The sequence below is a fragment of the Anguilla anguilla genome, chromosome 14 (genome assembly GCF_013347855.1).
Source record: "Anguilla anguilla isolate fAngAng1 chromosome 14, fAngAng1.pri, whole genome shotgun sequence".
Classification (NCBI taxonomy): Eukaryota; Metazoa; Chordata; class Actinopteri; order Anguilliformes; family Anguillidae; genus Anguilla; species Anguilla anguilla.
In genome coordinates, this window is record NC_049214.1 from 33,284,878 (window position 1) to 33,299,877 (window position 15,000).

Here is a 15,000-nt window from a genome sequence, read left to right on the forward strand (position 1 = left end):
ATGGCTCATAGCATGTTTTCTGGGCTATTCGCCCTGAGTTTTAGGGGCCGTGGAATTATTTCACACACTTCAGTGAGGTATTTGCCTGGAAGGAGAAACCAATCAAAGGCTTAACGATCAAGCATGCGAACCAGCCCGTTTCAGTATCAGAATGAGCTAGCCATCAGAGCAAACGACATCCAGGCAGGGAGTTAGTAACATGGACACGTTAAACTGGACAAAACAGAAGCAAATATTTCTTTGACTGCTTTTTTGGATTTTTCCCTGGTTTCCAAGATGAAAATATTCCTAAGGAGTCATAAGAGAATTGGGTGCAGTATTCCCACTGACTCTCCAGGCCTCTTCCAGAACTTTCCTGGAGGTGGATATTTCCAAGGGCTTTGATTGCGGGGACCCTGCGCGTCGTGGGGCTGCTGTGAGGTCACTTCCTGTAAACTGCACACCGGCGGTGGTGGTGGCGGCAGCGGACGGGGCTGGGATGCTGTCCACCTCCACAAGCAGAAGTGCATTTGAACCGAGCCACACCCCATGCAAACATCCAACCACGTGGCACAAAACAGGTAAGGTGTGTGACAGCCATGCGGTTAATGGAGACTGAACTGACAAACCACTTCTACCTACTGGGGGGGAGGGGGAGTGGGGTTTAGAGATTTTAGTGCAGGGTTCCCCTTTAAGGGGGGGGGGGTTGGGGGGAAGGGGGCAGAACTTACTGACCTGAGAGTGATAGATGTAGGACGAGCGAGGGCTACGGACAAAGTCCAAAAAGAAGGCGGCGTCCTGTCAGCGTGGAGGGAGAGAGGGAGGAGGAGAGAGAGAGAGAGGGAGAGGAGCAGAGGGACCCACGAAGAGGTGGAGGAGGAGCAGAGGAGGAGAGGGAGGAGCAGAGGGAGAGGAGTAGAGAGGGAGCGAGGCAGAGGCGGAGGAGGAGAGGGGGAGAGGAGGAAGAGAGTGAGCAAGGAAGAGGGACAGGGGGAGAAGAAGAGGGGGCGGAGCAGAGGCAGAAAAGGACGGCGTTAGAAGAGAGGGCGAGAAAGGAGTGAGGAAGGGGCGGAGGAGTGGGAGAGGAGAAGAGATGAGAGACAGAGCAGAGAAAACTACAGAAAGAATAAAAACCACAGCAGAGACCTGTACACGAGCCCGTGCACACACACACTAATGCACACAGTACACACACACACACACACAGCTACACATGTACACGCACATACATGTATACACGCGCAGGCACAGGTACACACGCACGCACAGGTACGCACGCACACACACACACAGGTACACACGCACGCACAGGTATGCATGCATACACGCACAGGTGCACACACTAAAGTGCACAGGTACGCACGCACACACAGGTACACACGCACGCACAGGTATGCATGCATACACGCACAGGTGCACACACTAAAGTGCACAGGTACGCACATACGCACGCACGCACGCACACACAGGTACACACACTAGCGCACATATAGTGACATACAGACTCACAGACTCACAAATTTCTTAAGAGAACATGGCGTATTCCAATAAGCGGTCTGAAGTTCTGTACAGAGCAAGCTTTTTAGCATCACTTCCTCCAGAGATGGCACCAGCCTAAGAGAAACCTGCATTCTGAAACATCCAATCAGCATCGCCAAAGGGCATGTGACCCTGTGCCAATCTGGCCACACCCTTCCACACCTTTTCGCACACCTACAGGGAAGACGTCCAGCAGAACATCCGAAAGTTTTCAAAACTAAGCTCATTTTTTCCCTCTGGAAAAAAGGGAAAGGCTAGAACCACAACAGAAAGATCAGGCCAGAACCAGGCCAAAACCAGGCCAGAACCAGGCCAGAACCAAGGTGATCTGTGTGTTCAGGTTTAATACAGCATTATATACTGTGCAATTCCTGGACTATAACAGCGCTGGAAGTTAATGAGCAGCATATGGGGTCATCTTCCATAAAACAACAATATAACACAAGACCAAGTTCAAAGCTGCCACGTCATTCGTTGACTTATTAGTGTGATAACTAGCAGATGTACGGGTGCAGTATGGGAAATGTTTTGGGGGGGTCTTGGATGAGAATCACGATGCACCAGCCCCTCCCCTGGTGCCACTCACCTTCCGGGGGCTGTCCACGTAGGTCGTCATGGAGACGGCCACAGAGTCGGTAGGGGGCGCGGCAGGCTTTCCTGTGAACAGCGCGGCCTGCTGCTCCTCCAGACTCCTGCGGGCAGGAAACGCATCATCACCATGAGACAGATACCAGGAAGTAAGCCTTGAGCTATAGCTGCAGACTGCATCAGCATTTGTGTGTACAGCCATTGAGAAATTTAAGCCAGAACAATCGGTCGGGCCATAAACCCACAAACACCAGCCCTCCAGGACGGGAGCTGTGCTCGTTCTGTTCCAGACCAAGAGGAGAGAAACAGTAAGTCACGTCTTTTAGAAACTCCACGAGACAAGAGAATCAAGGCAACTGAAGAACTGATGAAAAATGATGAAAAACTGATCTGCTGTATAAATTCACTGGATTGCTTTGAAGCAAATATTTCTGGTTGTTTTCACCAGTGTGGGTCTCAAAGGTTTCTTAGCCTGCACACTAGCCACATTAAAAAAGTTATTGTGATTCAGAGCAAAGTAACCCTGACAAATATTCAAATTTGATGTGATGATATTAAAGCTGTCTGTCAATGTTTTACCAAGTTACTGACAAAATCAAGTTGATTTGACAGGGAAATATTTTTTAATTTTAGGTCAGTTGTAGGAGGTTGGAACACCACCCTCATCATTATTATTATTATTATTATTATTATCATCATCATTGTGGCTCATTTATATTTTAGCCTCATTGCTGGCACCAGTCACTAGTCCTCTACTTGTGTGACCTCAGCGTGTGCTCCCAGCATACAGTGCCGTCACAGGCTCCAGGCGAGCGAAAGGAGACTCACTTGTGATTGGCCTCCATTTCCAGCAGGGCAGACAGCGCCGATGTTCCCTTCTTGCCTGGAGGGGGCGCTGTGGGCTCAGGAGGGTACACAGCCAGGGGACCAGACACCTGCAGACCCTTTATGGCTGCTCCTTTCTGTACAGGGAGAGAGAGGGGGGGAGAGAGGGGGAGGGGAAGAAAGAGAGGGAGGAAGAGAGAGAGACAGACAGAGAGAGAGAGAGAGAGAGAGAGAGAGAGAGAGCGGGTGAGGGAGGGAAAGGGAGGGAGAGACAGAGAGAGAGAGATGAAGGATAGAGGAGAGAGGTAAAAAACATTAATGGCAGAAAGAGCACATTTTTTATTCCAACTTACAGGCTTCTGATTTTAAGGAGTGAATGATACATAATATATGACAGCAAATTTGCCACAATGCCAGCCCTTTACTAGTGTGAATGACGAGAGGGAGAAAGAGACAGGAGAGGAAGGAGTGAGCTGCGCTTGGCCCCGCCCACCCTCTCCCCGCTGGCTCACCCTGATGATGCGATCGGACCGGTGTCGGCGGCGGATGCGGTTCAGGCCCTCCAGGAAGCGGACGAAGCCGTCGAGCAGGGCCCAGTCCCCCGCCCCCTCGCGCCCCGCCCCCGGGCCGTCCCCGTACACGTCCCAGTGCCCCTCCACCTCCGTCACCCGCCGCGCGCCCCCCGCAGGGAGCAGCAGGAAGCGCGTGCGCCAGAACTTCAGAGACTCGATCAGGCTACGGCGGAGAAAGCATACGCGCGTGAACATGCCTGTGTGCTTCTGTGTGCATGGCGTGCATGTGTGTGTGTGCTTCTGTGTGCATGGCGTGCATGTGTGTGTGTGTTAGTGTGTATGTGTGTGTGTGTGTTAGTGTGTATGCATGTCAGCATGTGCATGTGTGTGTGCGTCTGCGCGTGTGTGTGTATATGCGTGTGTGCATGTCAGCATGTGCATGTGTGTGCATCTGCGCGCGTGTGTGTGTGCGTCTGCGCGTGTGTGTGTATATGCGTGTGTGCATGTCAGCATGTGTGTGTGCGTGTGTGTGTTAGTGTGTATGCGTCCGTGTGTGCATGTCAGCATGTGCATGTGTTAGTGTGTATGCGTGTCAGCATGTGCATGTGTGTGTGTTAGTGTGTATGCGTGTGTGTGTGTGTATGTGTGTATGCGTCTGTGCGTGTGTGTGTGTATATGCGGGAGGCTGCTGCTGTCTGACGGGGGCCCAGGGCTGTACCTGAAGTCCTCGGAGCCGGCGGAGCAGATGTACTGGTCCAGGTAGTTCCACTTGTACTCCTCCAGCCGCTCGTGGCCAAACTCCACCCAGCAGGACATGAAGTGGGCGTCAGAGTGGGGCGGGCACAGACTGTAATTATACTGGATCTGCGCCGACTCATACAGGTACCTGCACGCATACACACACGCACACACACACGCACACACACACGCACGCACGCAAACACGCACACGCAAACACACACGCATTCACACACACGCACACAAACACACACACGCATTCACACACACACATACAGGCAGACAGTCAGTGTGAGTGAATGGTAAGTAAACAGTATGAGTGTACAGTGCTGTTTCAGAGACCAGCGAGCACAAGCTGAAACACCAGCACCAAAGACTGCTGGCCCCTTTGCGTGTCAACCATCAGGCCAACATCACTCCTAATCCATCCTTTGTGTGGTCACGGTTACAGCGTGGTCACAGTTATACTGCAGTCTGGGATATAGAGTTATGTGGTTATGTGGTTATTCTCACTGTGACGGGGCTCACTTGGGCAGGTAGCGGGTGACGGTGCGGTCAGGGTAACAGTGTAGTCACAGTTATACAGTCACAGTTATACTGCAGTCTGGGATATAGAGTACGGTTATGCGGTTATTCTCATTGTGACGAGACTCACTTGGGCAGGTAGCGGGTGACGGTGCGGTCAGGGTAACAGCGCAGTCACAGTTATACAGTCACAGTTATACTGCAGTCTGGGATATAGAGTACGGTTATGTGGTTATTCTCACTGTGACGGGGCTCACTTGGGCAGGTAGCGGGTGACAGTGGGGTCAGGGAAACAGTGTAGTCACAGTTATACTGCAGTCTGGGATATAGAGTATGGTTATGTGGTTATTCTCACTGTGACGGGGCTCACTTGGGCAGGTAGCGGGTGACGGTGCGGTCAGGGTAACAGTGTGGTCACAGTTATACAGTCACAGTTATACTGCACTCTGGGATATAGAGTACGGTTATGTGGTTATTCTCACTGTGACGGGGCTCACTTGGGCAGGTAGCGATTGACAGTGGGGTCAGGGAAACAGTGTAGTCACAGTTATACTGCAGTCTGGGATATAGAGTACGGTTATGTGGTTATTCTCACTGTGACGGGGCTCACTTGGGCAGGTAGCGGGTGACAGTGGGGTCAGGGAAACAGTGTAGTCACAGTTATACTGCAGTCTGGGATATAGAGTACGGTTATGTGGTTATTCTCATTGTGACGGGGCTCACTTGGGCAGGTAGCGGGTGACGGTGCGGTCAGGGTAACAGTGTAGTCACAGTTATACTGCAGTCTGGGATATAGAGTGCGGTTATGTGGTTATTCTCATTGTGACGGGGCTCACTTGGGCAGGTAGCGGGTGACGGTGCGGTCAGGGTAACAGTGCAGTCACAGTTATACAGTCACAGTTATACTGCAGTCTGGGATATAGAGTACCGTTATGTGGTTATTCTCATTGTGACGGGGCTCACTTGGGCAGGTAGCGGGTGACGGTGCGGTCAGGGTAACAGTGTAGTCAGTTATACTGCAGTCTGGGATATAGAGTACGGTTATGTGGTTATTCTCATTGTGACGGGGCTCACTTGGGCAGGTAGCGGGTGACGGTGATGATCTTGTCCTTCAGGCAGACCTTGTGGAAAGTGCGGCCCATGCTGAGCCAGTACACACTCTCCTCCTCCTCGGGCCTGCGCCGCGACACCAGCCCTGAGGTACAGAGAGACACTTCATTTACATAACAGACTCCTCCTCCTCTGTGACACAGCAGCCCTGAGATACAGAGAGATACTTAATTTACATAACAGACTCCTCCTCCTCTGTGACACAGCAGCCCTGAGATACAGAGAGACACTTCATTTACATAACAGACTCCTCCTCCTCTGTGACACAGCAGCCCTGAGATACAGAGAGATACTTAATTTACATAACAGACTCCTCCCCCTCTATGACACATCAGCCCTGAGATACAGAGACACCACATTTACATAACAGACTCCTCCCTCTCTGGAACAACAGCCCTAAGACAGAGAGAGACTTAATTTACATAACAGACTCCTCCTCCTCTGTGACACAGCAGCCCTGAGATACAGAGTGAGATACTTAATTTACATAACAGACTCCTCCTCCTCTGTGACACAGCAGCCCAGAGGTAAAGAGAGAGACTTCATTTGCTAAGACAGAGAGGTGAGGCACCTCTTGAGTACAGAGGGCTGCTGCTGAGGGGCGGGGCCGCAGAGGGCGGAGTCTTCCTGTTGCTGGGCTGGACGATTATCTGGTAGCCCTGCATCAGGCGCTGGCAGATGAACTCCTCAAAAACCTGAGGGGCCGTCATCACTGGACCCTCATCCTCACGCCTGAGAGAGGGGGGAGAGACAAAAAGTGTGTGAGAGAGAGAGACAATATGAGAGAGAAAGAGAGAGAGAGAGAGAGAGAGAGAGAGAGAGAGATAATATGAGAGAGAGAGAGAGACAGGGGAGAGTGAGATAGAGACAGGCAGAGAGAGAGATAATATGAGAGAGAGAGAGACAGGGGAGAGTGAGATAGAGACAGGCAGAGAGAGAGATAATATGAGAGAGAGAGAGAGACAGGGGAGAGTGAGATAGAGACAGGCAGAGAGAGAGATAATATGAGAGAGAGAGAGACAGGGGAGAGTGAGATAGAGACAGGCAGAGAGAGAGATAATATGAGAGAGAGAGAGAGACAGGGGAGAGTGAGATAGAGACAGGCAGAGAGAGAGAGAAAGTGTCAGTGAGAGTGTGAGAGAGAGAAAGTGAGAGAGGAGACGTATACCAAGAAGTATACTGATACATTTCTGGTTATCCACATCATCCCATTACATCGTTATGCAAAAAAACCTGGCGAAATCTACGGCTCGCAAACGGCATCGCAGGACGACTTCTGGACGACACGGCTGGGCACGTTAGCGTGCTAACGTGCTATCGGGCTAGCGTACTGTAGCCCATTGCGTCACTGTGACGAGCGCGCGAGTCTGACAGAGCGGTTTGTGAGTATCGGCGGGGGGCTCCGGGGTGAACCTGTCCAGGTCGGTGTGCGGCAGCAGGTCGTAGCAGCCCTCCGTGTAGTCGTTCTGCAGGGCCTGCCGGTCGGGGAAGTAGTCGGTGGTGAGGGGCAGGCAGGCGGGCGTGGTCAGGGACTTCCAGTCCACCCCCACCGTGCAGCAGAAGCTGGGCACTGTGGGCGGAGCAGACAGCAGCAGGGCTTCAGACGCACACACACACACACACACACGCGCGCACAGGCAGGTACATACACAGAGAACACACACACACACAGGCAGGTACATACATACAGGCATGTACACACACAGAACACACACACACACACAGGCAGGTACAGACACACACACACACACACACACGCACACACAGGCAGGTACACACAAACACACAAACACACACACAGGCAGGTACACGCACATACACACACACGCACAGGCAGGTACACACAGAGAACACACACACACACACACACAGGCAGGTACACACACATACACACACGCGCACAGGCAGGTACGCACACACACACACGTGAACAGGTAGGTGGAGGATAAAAGAGGAGAGGGGAAAACAAGTGATAGGGGATGGTGGAAAATAAGGAAGGAATAAAAACAGGAGAGGAAGAGGAGGAGAGAGAGGGAGAGGAAAAGAATGACAATGGGGGGGCAGGGACACGTTGGATTTTTTTTTTTTTTTTAAAGGACAGTGGAATGGAGGGAAATGACGAGACAAACACAGGGCAGACAGGAACATACAAACAAAAACGAGAGAGAGAGAGAGAGAGGAGAGAAAAAGGTTGCGTGTTACTCATTTTCCTCATTGCCCTTGATGGTGGTGATTGCTTCCAGTGGCACGGGCAGTGCAGAGATCAGATCAACACATGCAAGTGATTAAGAGCTGAAATCAAGGGAATACACATTATCAAGTGAATTACAGCGCAAAATGTGCAGGAAGGGCAGCCAAGGTAACTGTGCATCACACACACACACACACACACACACAACACACATGCTCGCTCACACGCATGCATACATACGCGCACACACACACACACACACGTGCAGTGAGGGTTAAATATACAGGATCATATCAAAGACAGGAAGAGAGAAAGACAGAAAAGGGCAGTGGGGGGAAGAAGGGGTGTGGTTTTAAACCCAGCTCAACTCTAAAGCAGGAACAGCACACGTGCCCAAGACTGGAGCTGGGGACTAAAAGCGTGTTTGATGCTCAAACTCCATTTGCTTACACTGGCTGAGTATATACGCGACATCTACACTGCGTGTTCTTTCACGTTATTTGAGGTTCTCCACAAACACTGAGGAAGCTGACCTCAGGAAAAGCCCCCTCACCAACTAAAGCCCTGGTTTTTCTGGTCCCTCAAAACCCTCTCTGTGCTCAGATTTTCAGGTTTTTATTTATTTCCTTGGATGGGATATGCTGGTGTCCAGATTCCACGGTTAAGTTCAGCATTTACATTCTTTAATTATACATGAAATAAAATGACAGAAACCCCACCAAAGACAACGTGAGAGCGAAGGGAGGAAAGGTGGACAGGAGGAAAGGGAGACATGCCAGCTGAATTATCGGGGTTATTTTCCGGGCCTCCTTCCAGAAGTTTCTTTCCAGTGAAATAAGCTGGGTTACGAAGCGCTGAGGAGATACTGGGGTGCCCCGGCTCACAGCCCCTCCGCAGGGCAGGGAACAGGAAAAGGGGGGATGACAAAAACAAAAGGAAGAGAAAAGAAAAGAAGTGAGATGGGGGGAGTGGCAGAGTGGGAGAGGGGGAGGGAGAGAAACGGAAGATGGAAGCTTAAAAGAGAGTGAGAGAAGAACTGAATTCTCAAAGCCCCAGTCTGACAAAAGCAGTATATTCAGGAGATTGCAGTTTATGGTCTAATTTTGCTTAAATCAACACTGACTGAAGGCAGGTTGGGCTTCTGGGGCACTGAGTCAGTTCTGTTCCAGTAAAGAGACCCTTCCCTTATTAAAGAGCTTCAACAGCTTCCCTGAAACCAAACACCTGGGCTCAAGCTGTGTGTGTGTGTGTGCGTGCGTGTGCGTGCGTGTGCGTGCGTGTGTGTGTGTGTGTGTGTGTGTGTGTGTGTGTGCGTGCGTGCGTGTGCGTGTGTGTGTGTGTGTGCGTGTGTGTATGTGTGCGTGTGTGTGTGTGTGTGTGCGCGTGCGTGTGTGTGCGTGTGTGTATGTGTGCGTGCGTGTATGTGTGTGTGTGTGCGTGTGTGTATGTGTGTGTGTGTGCGTGTGTGTGCGTGTGTGTGTGTGTGTATGTGTGTGTGTGTGTGCGTGTGCGTGTGCGTGTGTGTGTGCGTGTGCGCGTGTGTGTGTGTGCGTGTGTGTATGTGAACACGTGTACAGATTCCATTCTGAACTGTGCAAAGGCACATTTTCACAGTTTCACTCGCTGTTGAGGAACTGTTGCTGCAAAGTGACAACTGAGTGGATAAGTACATATCACGATCAGTCACTCACGCCTCGGGGAGAGAGCGCGTTTTTAGGGACCACACGTATGAAGCACGGGTACTTTTACGGAGAGCAATGAATGGCTGATATTTTGCATACGACCCTGCAGGTAGCATGCCTTTTACGGGACTGCTATGGTGTCTCCTTATGCAAATCAACATGAGCAGACATGCACATTCAATTTAGGAACAATAGCCATTCATCCTCGGATACACCTGGGATATACACAAAATCGACGGACCGCACAATGCATCACGAATCCCATGTTGGCTTTTCATAGGAACTATTATTAGAACAAAAGTAAGAAGAATTTAAGAAGTTTTGTGAATGAGGTCCAATAACTTGCATTTGTACTTTTTCCTAGAAATATTATTCTGCTTAACTGAATATTATTTTCTGTTTTAAATCCTATCAAGTAAATTTTATTACCCAAATGGCAGAAAATTTGGTGCATTGTATGCAAACTTCTCTCAAATCAATATTTATCTTCTTATTTTTAAGGTTAATTTTTTACTGTGCAGTTAAGACTCAAATAAATGTATACACTGCACAAGTGAGCTCTCAAAGAAGCGAATAGAGTGGTGTTGTCATCTCAGTTACTGCAGCTGGATTTGGAAAAATCCTCCAAGCAACAACCTCCCGGGTCACACTGACCAGTGACATCACCTGATTCTTTCAAAATCAAGGAGTGCTTATAAAAGTCCATTCAAACCCATCCACAATCAAGCATTCAAAATGCACTGGCAAAGAAGGCGTACAGTACATCACTGCATCCGGTCTGTTTCTCCTTCAACATACGGCGGGTTAGTGAAATGTGTGCATGGCTTCGGCACACTCACAAGCTCACCCGTGTGTGTGAGAGGGGTTCTGCTGCCGTTCAGGGTGACGTTCAGCATGTAAATAAGCATGTGTGAGAGCTCTGCTAGGGCTGGTGTGTGTGTTCTACAGGGTGACGGTTTCCATGACTTACTCGGGTCTGGGCTACTGGTGGAGGAGTCTTCAAACGAGGAGCCGCGCTTGACTGGGGTTCCTGCAAGATCATCGCCACCACATCATCATCATCTTCATCATTTTCTCAGCTGAACTCATTTTTTCAAAAAATACTGACCCCAAAACAAAACCTAATTTTTAGCACCCAGACTCACTGAGAACAATGACTGCTGATGTGCATGATGTAGTTTGGCTGTTACCTCATGAATAGCAAGGCTGCTGGTTAGCCTTAATGGAGTCCCAACATCTTCACTTAAATGACCCGCTGTATTGCTGCTTACGTCATTCATAAATACAACACACAAAAACCTGCAATAAATCGTTCTACACCTTTCAGCGCTCCTGCCGGTAGGTAAATGATCAGCCTGTGATCAGCCTGTACGGGGTGTATGGATGCCTATGCGGCCTGCGCTGGTCGTAGTGCTCTCTCTCTCCCGTGCCCACATACCGGTGCCGTTACTCTTGGCCGGGCTCTCACTGAACTCATCCGTCCCGGTGTTTGTGTAGAAGCCGCTCTCCCCCATCTGACGCGACGCGGTTCTCCTGAACACACAAAAAAACTGAAATACTACACAAAACAGGAAAATGGGTCCGGGATTGTGTTTGACATCACAAATATGCAGATTCTAACAATGTCTAGGTGTTTTAGGCTGGAGTTTTCCTTTAAGTGCTGAGTAACAAGGAAAACCAGCAGACCCACACAGGACCAGGGTTGGGGAGTATACCTTTAAGACACCAAACATGCATTCTGAAAGCACTTCTCAGAACCTCCATCCACTGAGCTCATCCAATCCAATCTCATTAAAAGCCACTCCCACATGTCCATAAAGCTTTCCCTTAAGCAATTCCCATGTAAAAAAATCCCCCATAGTCCCTCCCATTTCATAAGCCCCTCCCACATAAATAAATCCCACCAAGTCCCTCCCATTTCATAAGCTCCTCCCCCCTCCCTGGTGGCTGACCTGCCAGTGGCCTCGTGATAGGCCAGCTCCAGCAGCTCTGCGGAGGTGTGGGCGGGGTCTCGCTGCTCGTTGCCCTGCAGCTCGGCCATGTTCTGCCGGGTCTGGTGGTGGATCTGGATGGCCTCCCCAGAAGGCCCTGAAACAGAGGGGGCGGAGCCAAAGTGGGCATTTCACTGCGTATAAATGTCTGTATCTGAGCAGCACTCTGGGCACTTAGCAATTTTTTTAAACAAAGCCTGCATGCATGTTGATGAGGTTATGTTTCCACATTTTTGTGCTTTATTTGTGCATGTGTGCATGCATCTGTACATATTAATATGAGAGTTTGCTTATGTATATAAAAACATTTCTGTGAGTATGTGTGTCTATGTGTGTGTGCGTGTGTGTATGCGTGTCTGTATGTGTATGTGAGTGTGTGTACGCATGTGTGTGTGTGCACACGTGTATGTGTGTGTGTATGTACGCATGTGTGTGTGTGAGCATGCATGTACATGTGTGTGTGTGAGCATGCGTGTACATGTGTGTGTGTGTCTGAGTGTGTGAATGCATGTATATGTGTGTGTTTGTGCGTGTGTGTGTGTGTGTGTTTGTGTGTGTGTGCATGCGTGTATATGTGTGTGTGTGTGTGTGTGTGTGTGTGTGTGTGTGTGTGTGTGTGTGTATGTACGCATGTGTGTGTGTGAGCATGCGTGTACATGTGTGTGTGTGTGTCTGAGTGTGTGAATGCATGTATATGTGTGTGTTTGTGCGTGTGTGTGTGTGTGTGTGTGTGTGTCTGAGTGTGTGAATGCATGTATATGTGTGTGTGTGTGTGTGTGTGTGTGAGTGTGTGAATGCATGTATATGTGTGTGTGTGTGTGTGTGTGTGTGTGTGTGTGTGTGTGTGTGTACGCATGTGTGTGTGTTTGTGTGTGTGTGTGTGTGTGTGTGTGTGTGTGCGAGCATGCGTGTACATGTGTGTGTGTGTCTGAGTGTGTGAATGCATGTATATGTACGTGTGTGTGTATATGTGTGTGTATATGTGTGTGTGTGTGTGTGTGCGAGCATGCGTGTACATGTGTGTGTGTGTGTGCGTGTGCGAGCAGCATACTCACTCACCCACGGGGAAGGTGTGCATCCAGCGGCGGCGGTTGGAGGTGAGCTTCATGGGCATGCGGGACGGGGCGAAGGGGTTGATGAGCGCTCTCTGGGGGGTGTACCCGCCCGGGCGCACGTGGAGGGTGGACTCCGCGCTGCCCACCGTGAAGCGGCCCGGGGCACTGGAGTCCCGCTGAGACTCCATCATCTTCTCCAGCAGCTCTGTGAGTGTTACACGCGTTACCCACCGACACCCACACTAACAGACACTCTCAGGTACACCCACACTAACAGACACTCTGTTACACTTTCTCAGGCAATGTTTCATATGAGGCTCGGCTGCTCCAGCAGCAGGTCCAGCTTTAAGGCTGAGACTGTCATGTGTGTCGCAGCGCGTGGCGTGTTGCGCGTCGCGGCGTGTCGTGGTGCGTGGCGTGTCGCTAGGCTCCTCCCCTCACCTCGGGTGCTGGTGTACCCCAGGGAGCTGCTGACCTCGTACTGGGCGGGGGGCAGGCGCGGGATCAGCAGGATGTTGGACACCTTGCCCAGGCTGTCGTCCGACGCCAGGCTCCGCTGCTCTTCCGGGCCGGCCGCCGCGCGGGCCGGGGGGGAGGCTCCGCCCCCTGCCCCTCCCCCGCTCACGTCCATCGAGCCCCAGCTCTTCCGCCCGCTGGTCTCTCTCTCCCTCACTGCCCTGAGGGACACGGGCACACAGAGCTGTGCTCTCAGAAAACTGCACTGGTGCTAGTATAAATGAGCAGAGCTAATGTCTGTACATATGCAGCGGTAATGTCTGTACATGTGAACATATGTCTGTACATATGCATTCAGTACATAAGGTTAATGTCTATACATATGTACGTATGTCTACATATACACAGTGGTAATGTCGGTACATATGCAGTGTTAATGTCTGTACATATGCAGTGTAATGTCTGTACATACGCAGTGTTAATGTCTGTACATATTCATTCTGTACATACAGTAGACAGTGTTAATGTCTGTACATATGCACGTATGTCTGTAAATATGCATTCTGTGCATACGATATGCAGATAATGTCTGTATATATGCAGTGGTAATGCCTATATGTATGCTGTTTATAGACAGTGATTATGTCTGTTTTTATGTGTAGTACAAATAGCAGAGCACTGTAACGATGCAGTAATGGCACAAATGTAGAAGCAGTGCAGAAATGTCAGTGTAGACGTGCAGTGTAGATCTACAATGTTAGCAATGTAGACATAAACAGGGCAAACAGCAGCGTGAACAATCAGAACTCAGTCAGACCTCACACTGGTGCAAACACACCCGCACCTGAAATTGGTACTCCTCTGCGTTCGGGAGGGCCCGGGAAGCCTGAAGACCCCCGCATCGTAGGCGTCGTAGTCCACCTGGATGGGCAGGCTGTTCTCAGAGTCCTTCGGGGCTCCCAGGGCTGACAGGGCGAGAGGACACGGCACAGTAAACAAGAGAACAGAAGGACTTACATTCACGTGTGTTTGCGGTTGGCTGTGCGCCATACTTCTAACACTTTATTGATTTCAGACAAAAAAGATCTCACACCCAATCACATTATTCTCCATGACAAATACAAGGTTCAACTTTATTCAAAGGCAACCAATCAGAGCTGACAAATGGAAAAATGTACAATAAATCAGTTTGCTTACCGTGGTCTTTGTTGCTCTTGAATTTTTCTGATAGGACCTTCAAGTTTGACCAGGGAGATAGAGAATTAAGGTTAAATTCAACTGCAAAAGTAAAAAATGCGAGTCTTTGGTACAATAGAATAAAAGAAACTGAGCAAAAGCATTCAAACATAACCAGCACCAAATCATTATTTTAAATATGGAAACTCCTCCGATGACTGGAACAAATCTTACAATGATATGAAAGAACAATTTTATTGTTATTGTGTTATTTCAAAACTATAATTAATCTGAGTAAATTCACTGGTTTCTTAAACGTTGATTTTGTGCTTGTAATGAATAATATACACCACTTTCTTTAAAGCATGTTTTGTGTACATATACCATTGTATTAATGCATATTTTTTTTGCGTAACAACCACATGCTGGATGCTGATTGGTCGGTACCTTGCGACCAGCCAGTTTGATTCGTGGAGTGAAGCAGTTGCAGGAGCCCTGGCTTTTGGACGTGTAGAAACTGTAATCACAGAGACAGACAGAGAGGGGGGTGAAACAAGGCCACACCCCTTTTTCACTACATCACTTCCTTCTTCACGGTCTTCTCATTCCTCATTGGCTATTGCATTGAGACCA

General features: G+C 49.7%; 1 protein-coding gene across 7 annotated transcripts in view; it reads right to left on the reverse strand.

Moving 5' to 3' along the window:
• Positions 1-15,000, reverse strand: part of depdc5 (DEP domain containing 5, GATOR1 subcomplex subunit) — a 35,551-nt gene that overhangs the window by 10,602 nt on the left and 9,949 nt on the right. For 3 of the 7 annotated variants that reach the window (XM_035390851.1, XM_035390848.1, XM_035390849.1), the window contains exons 18-33: positions 14,815-14,884; positions 14,389-14,425; positions 14,036-14,156; positions 13,177-13,412; positions 12,740-12,940; positions 11,642-11,777; positions 11,128-11,222; positions 10,660-10,719; positions 7,230-7,413; positions 6,388-6,548; positions 5,781-5,901; positions 4,162-4,329; positions 3,444-3,666; positions 2,935-3,068; positions 2,105-2,210; positions 715-777 (exon numbers count right to left, since the gene is read on the reverse strand). In XM_035390851.1, the coding sequence (XP_035246742.1) occupies positions 715-777; positions 2,105-2,210; positions 2,935-3,068; positions 3,444-3,666; positions 4,162-4,329; positions 5,781-5,901; positions 6,388-6,548; positions 7,230-7,413; positions 10,660-10,719; positions 11,128-11,222; positions 11,642-11,777; positions 12,740-12,940; positions 13,177-13,412; positions 14,036-14,156; positions 14,389-14,425; positions 14,815-14,884 (2,116 nt within the window). Of the gene's footprint in view, positions 1-714; positions 778-2,104; positions 2,211-2,934; positions 3,069-3,443; positions 3,667-4,161; positions 4,330-5,780; positions 5,902-6,387; positions 6,549-6,885; positions 7,414-8,018; positions 8,109-10,659; positions 10,720-11,127; positions 11,223-11,641; positions 11,778-12,739; positions 12,941-13,176; positions 13,413-14,035; positions 14,157-14,388; positions 14,426-14,814; positions 14,885-15,000 lie in introns of those variants that run through there. The other 4 variants (XM_035390850.1, XM_035390852.1, XR_004762290.1 and 1 more) reach the window with 4 other exon arrangements.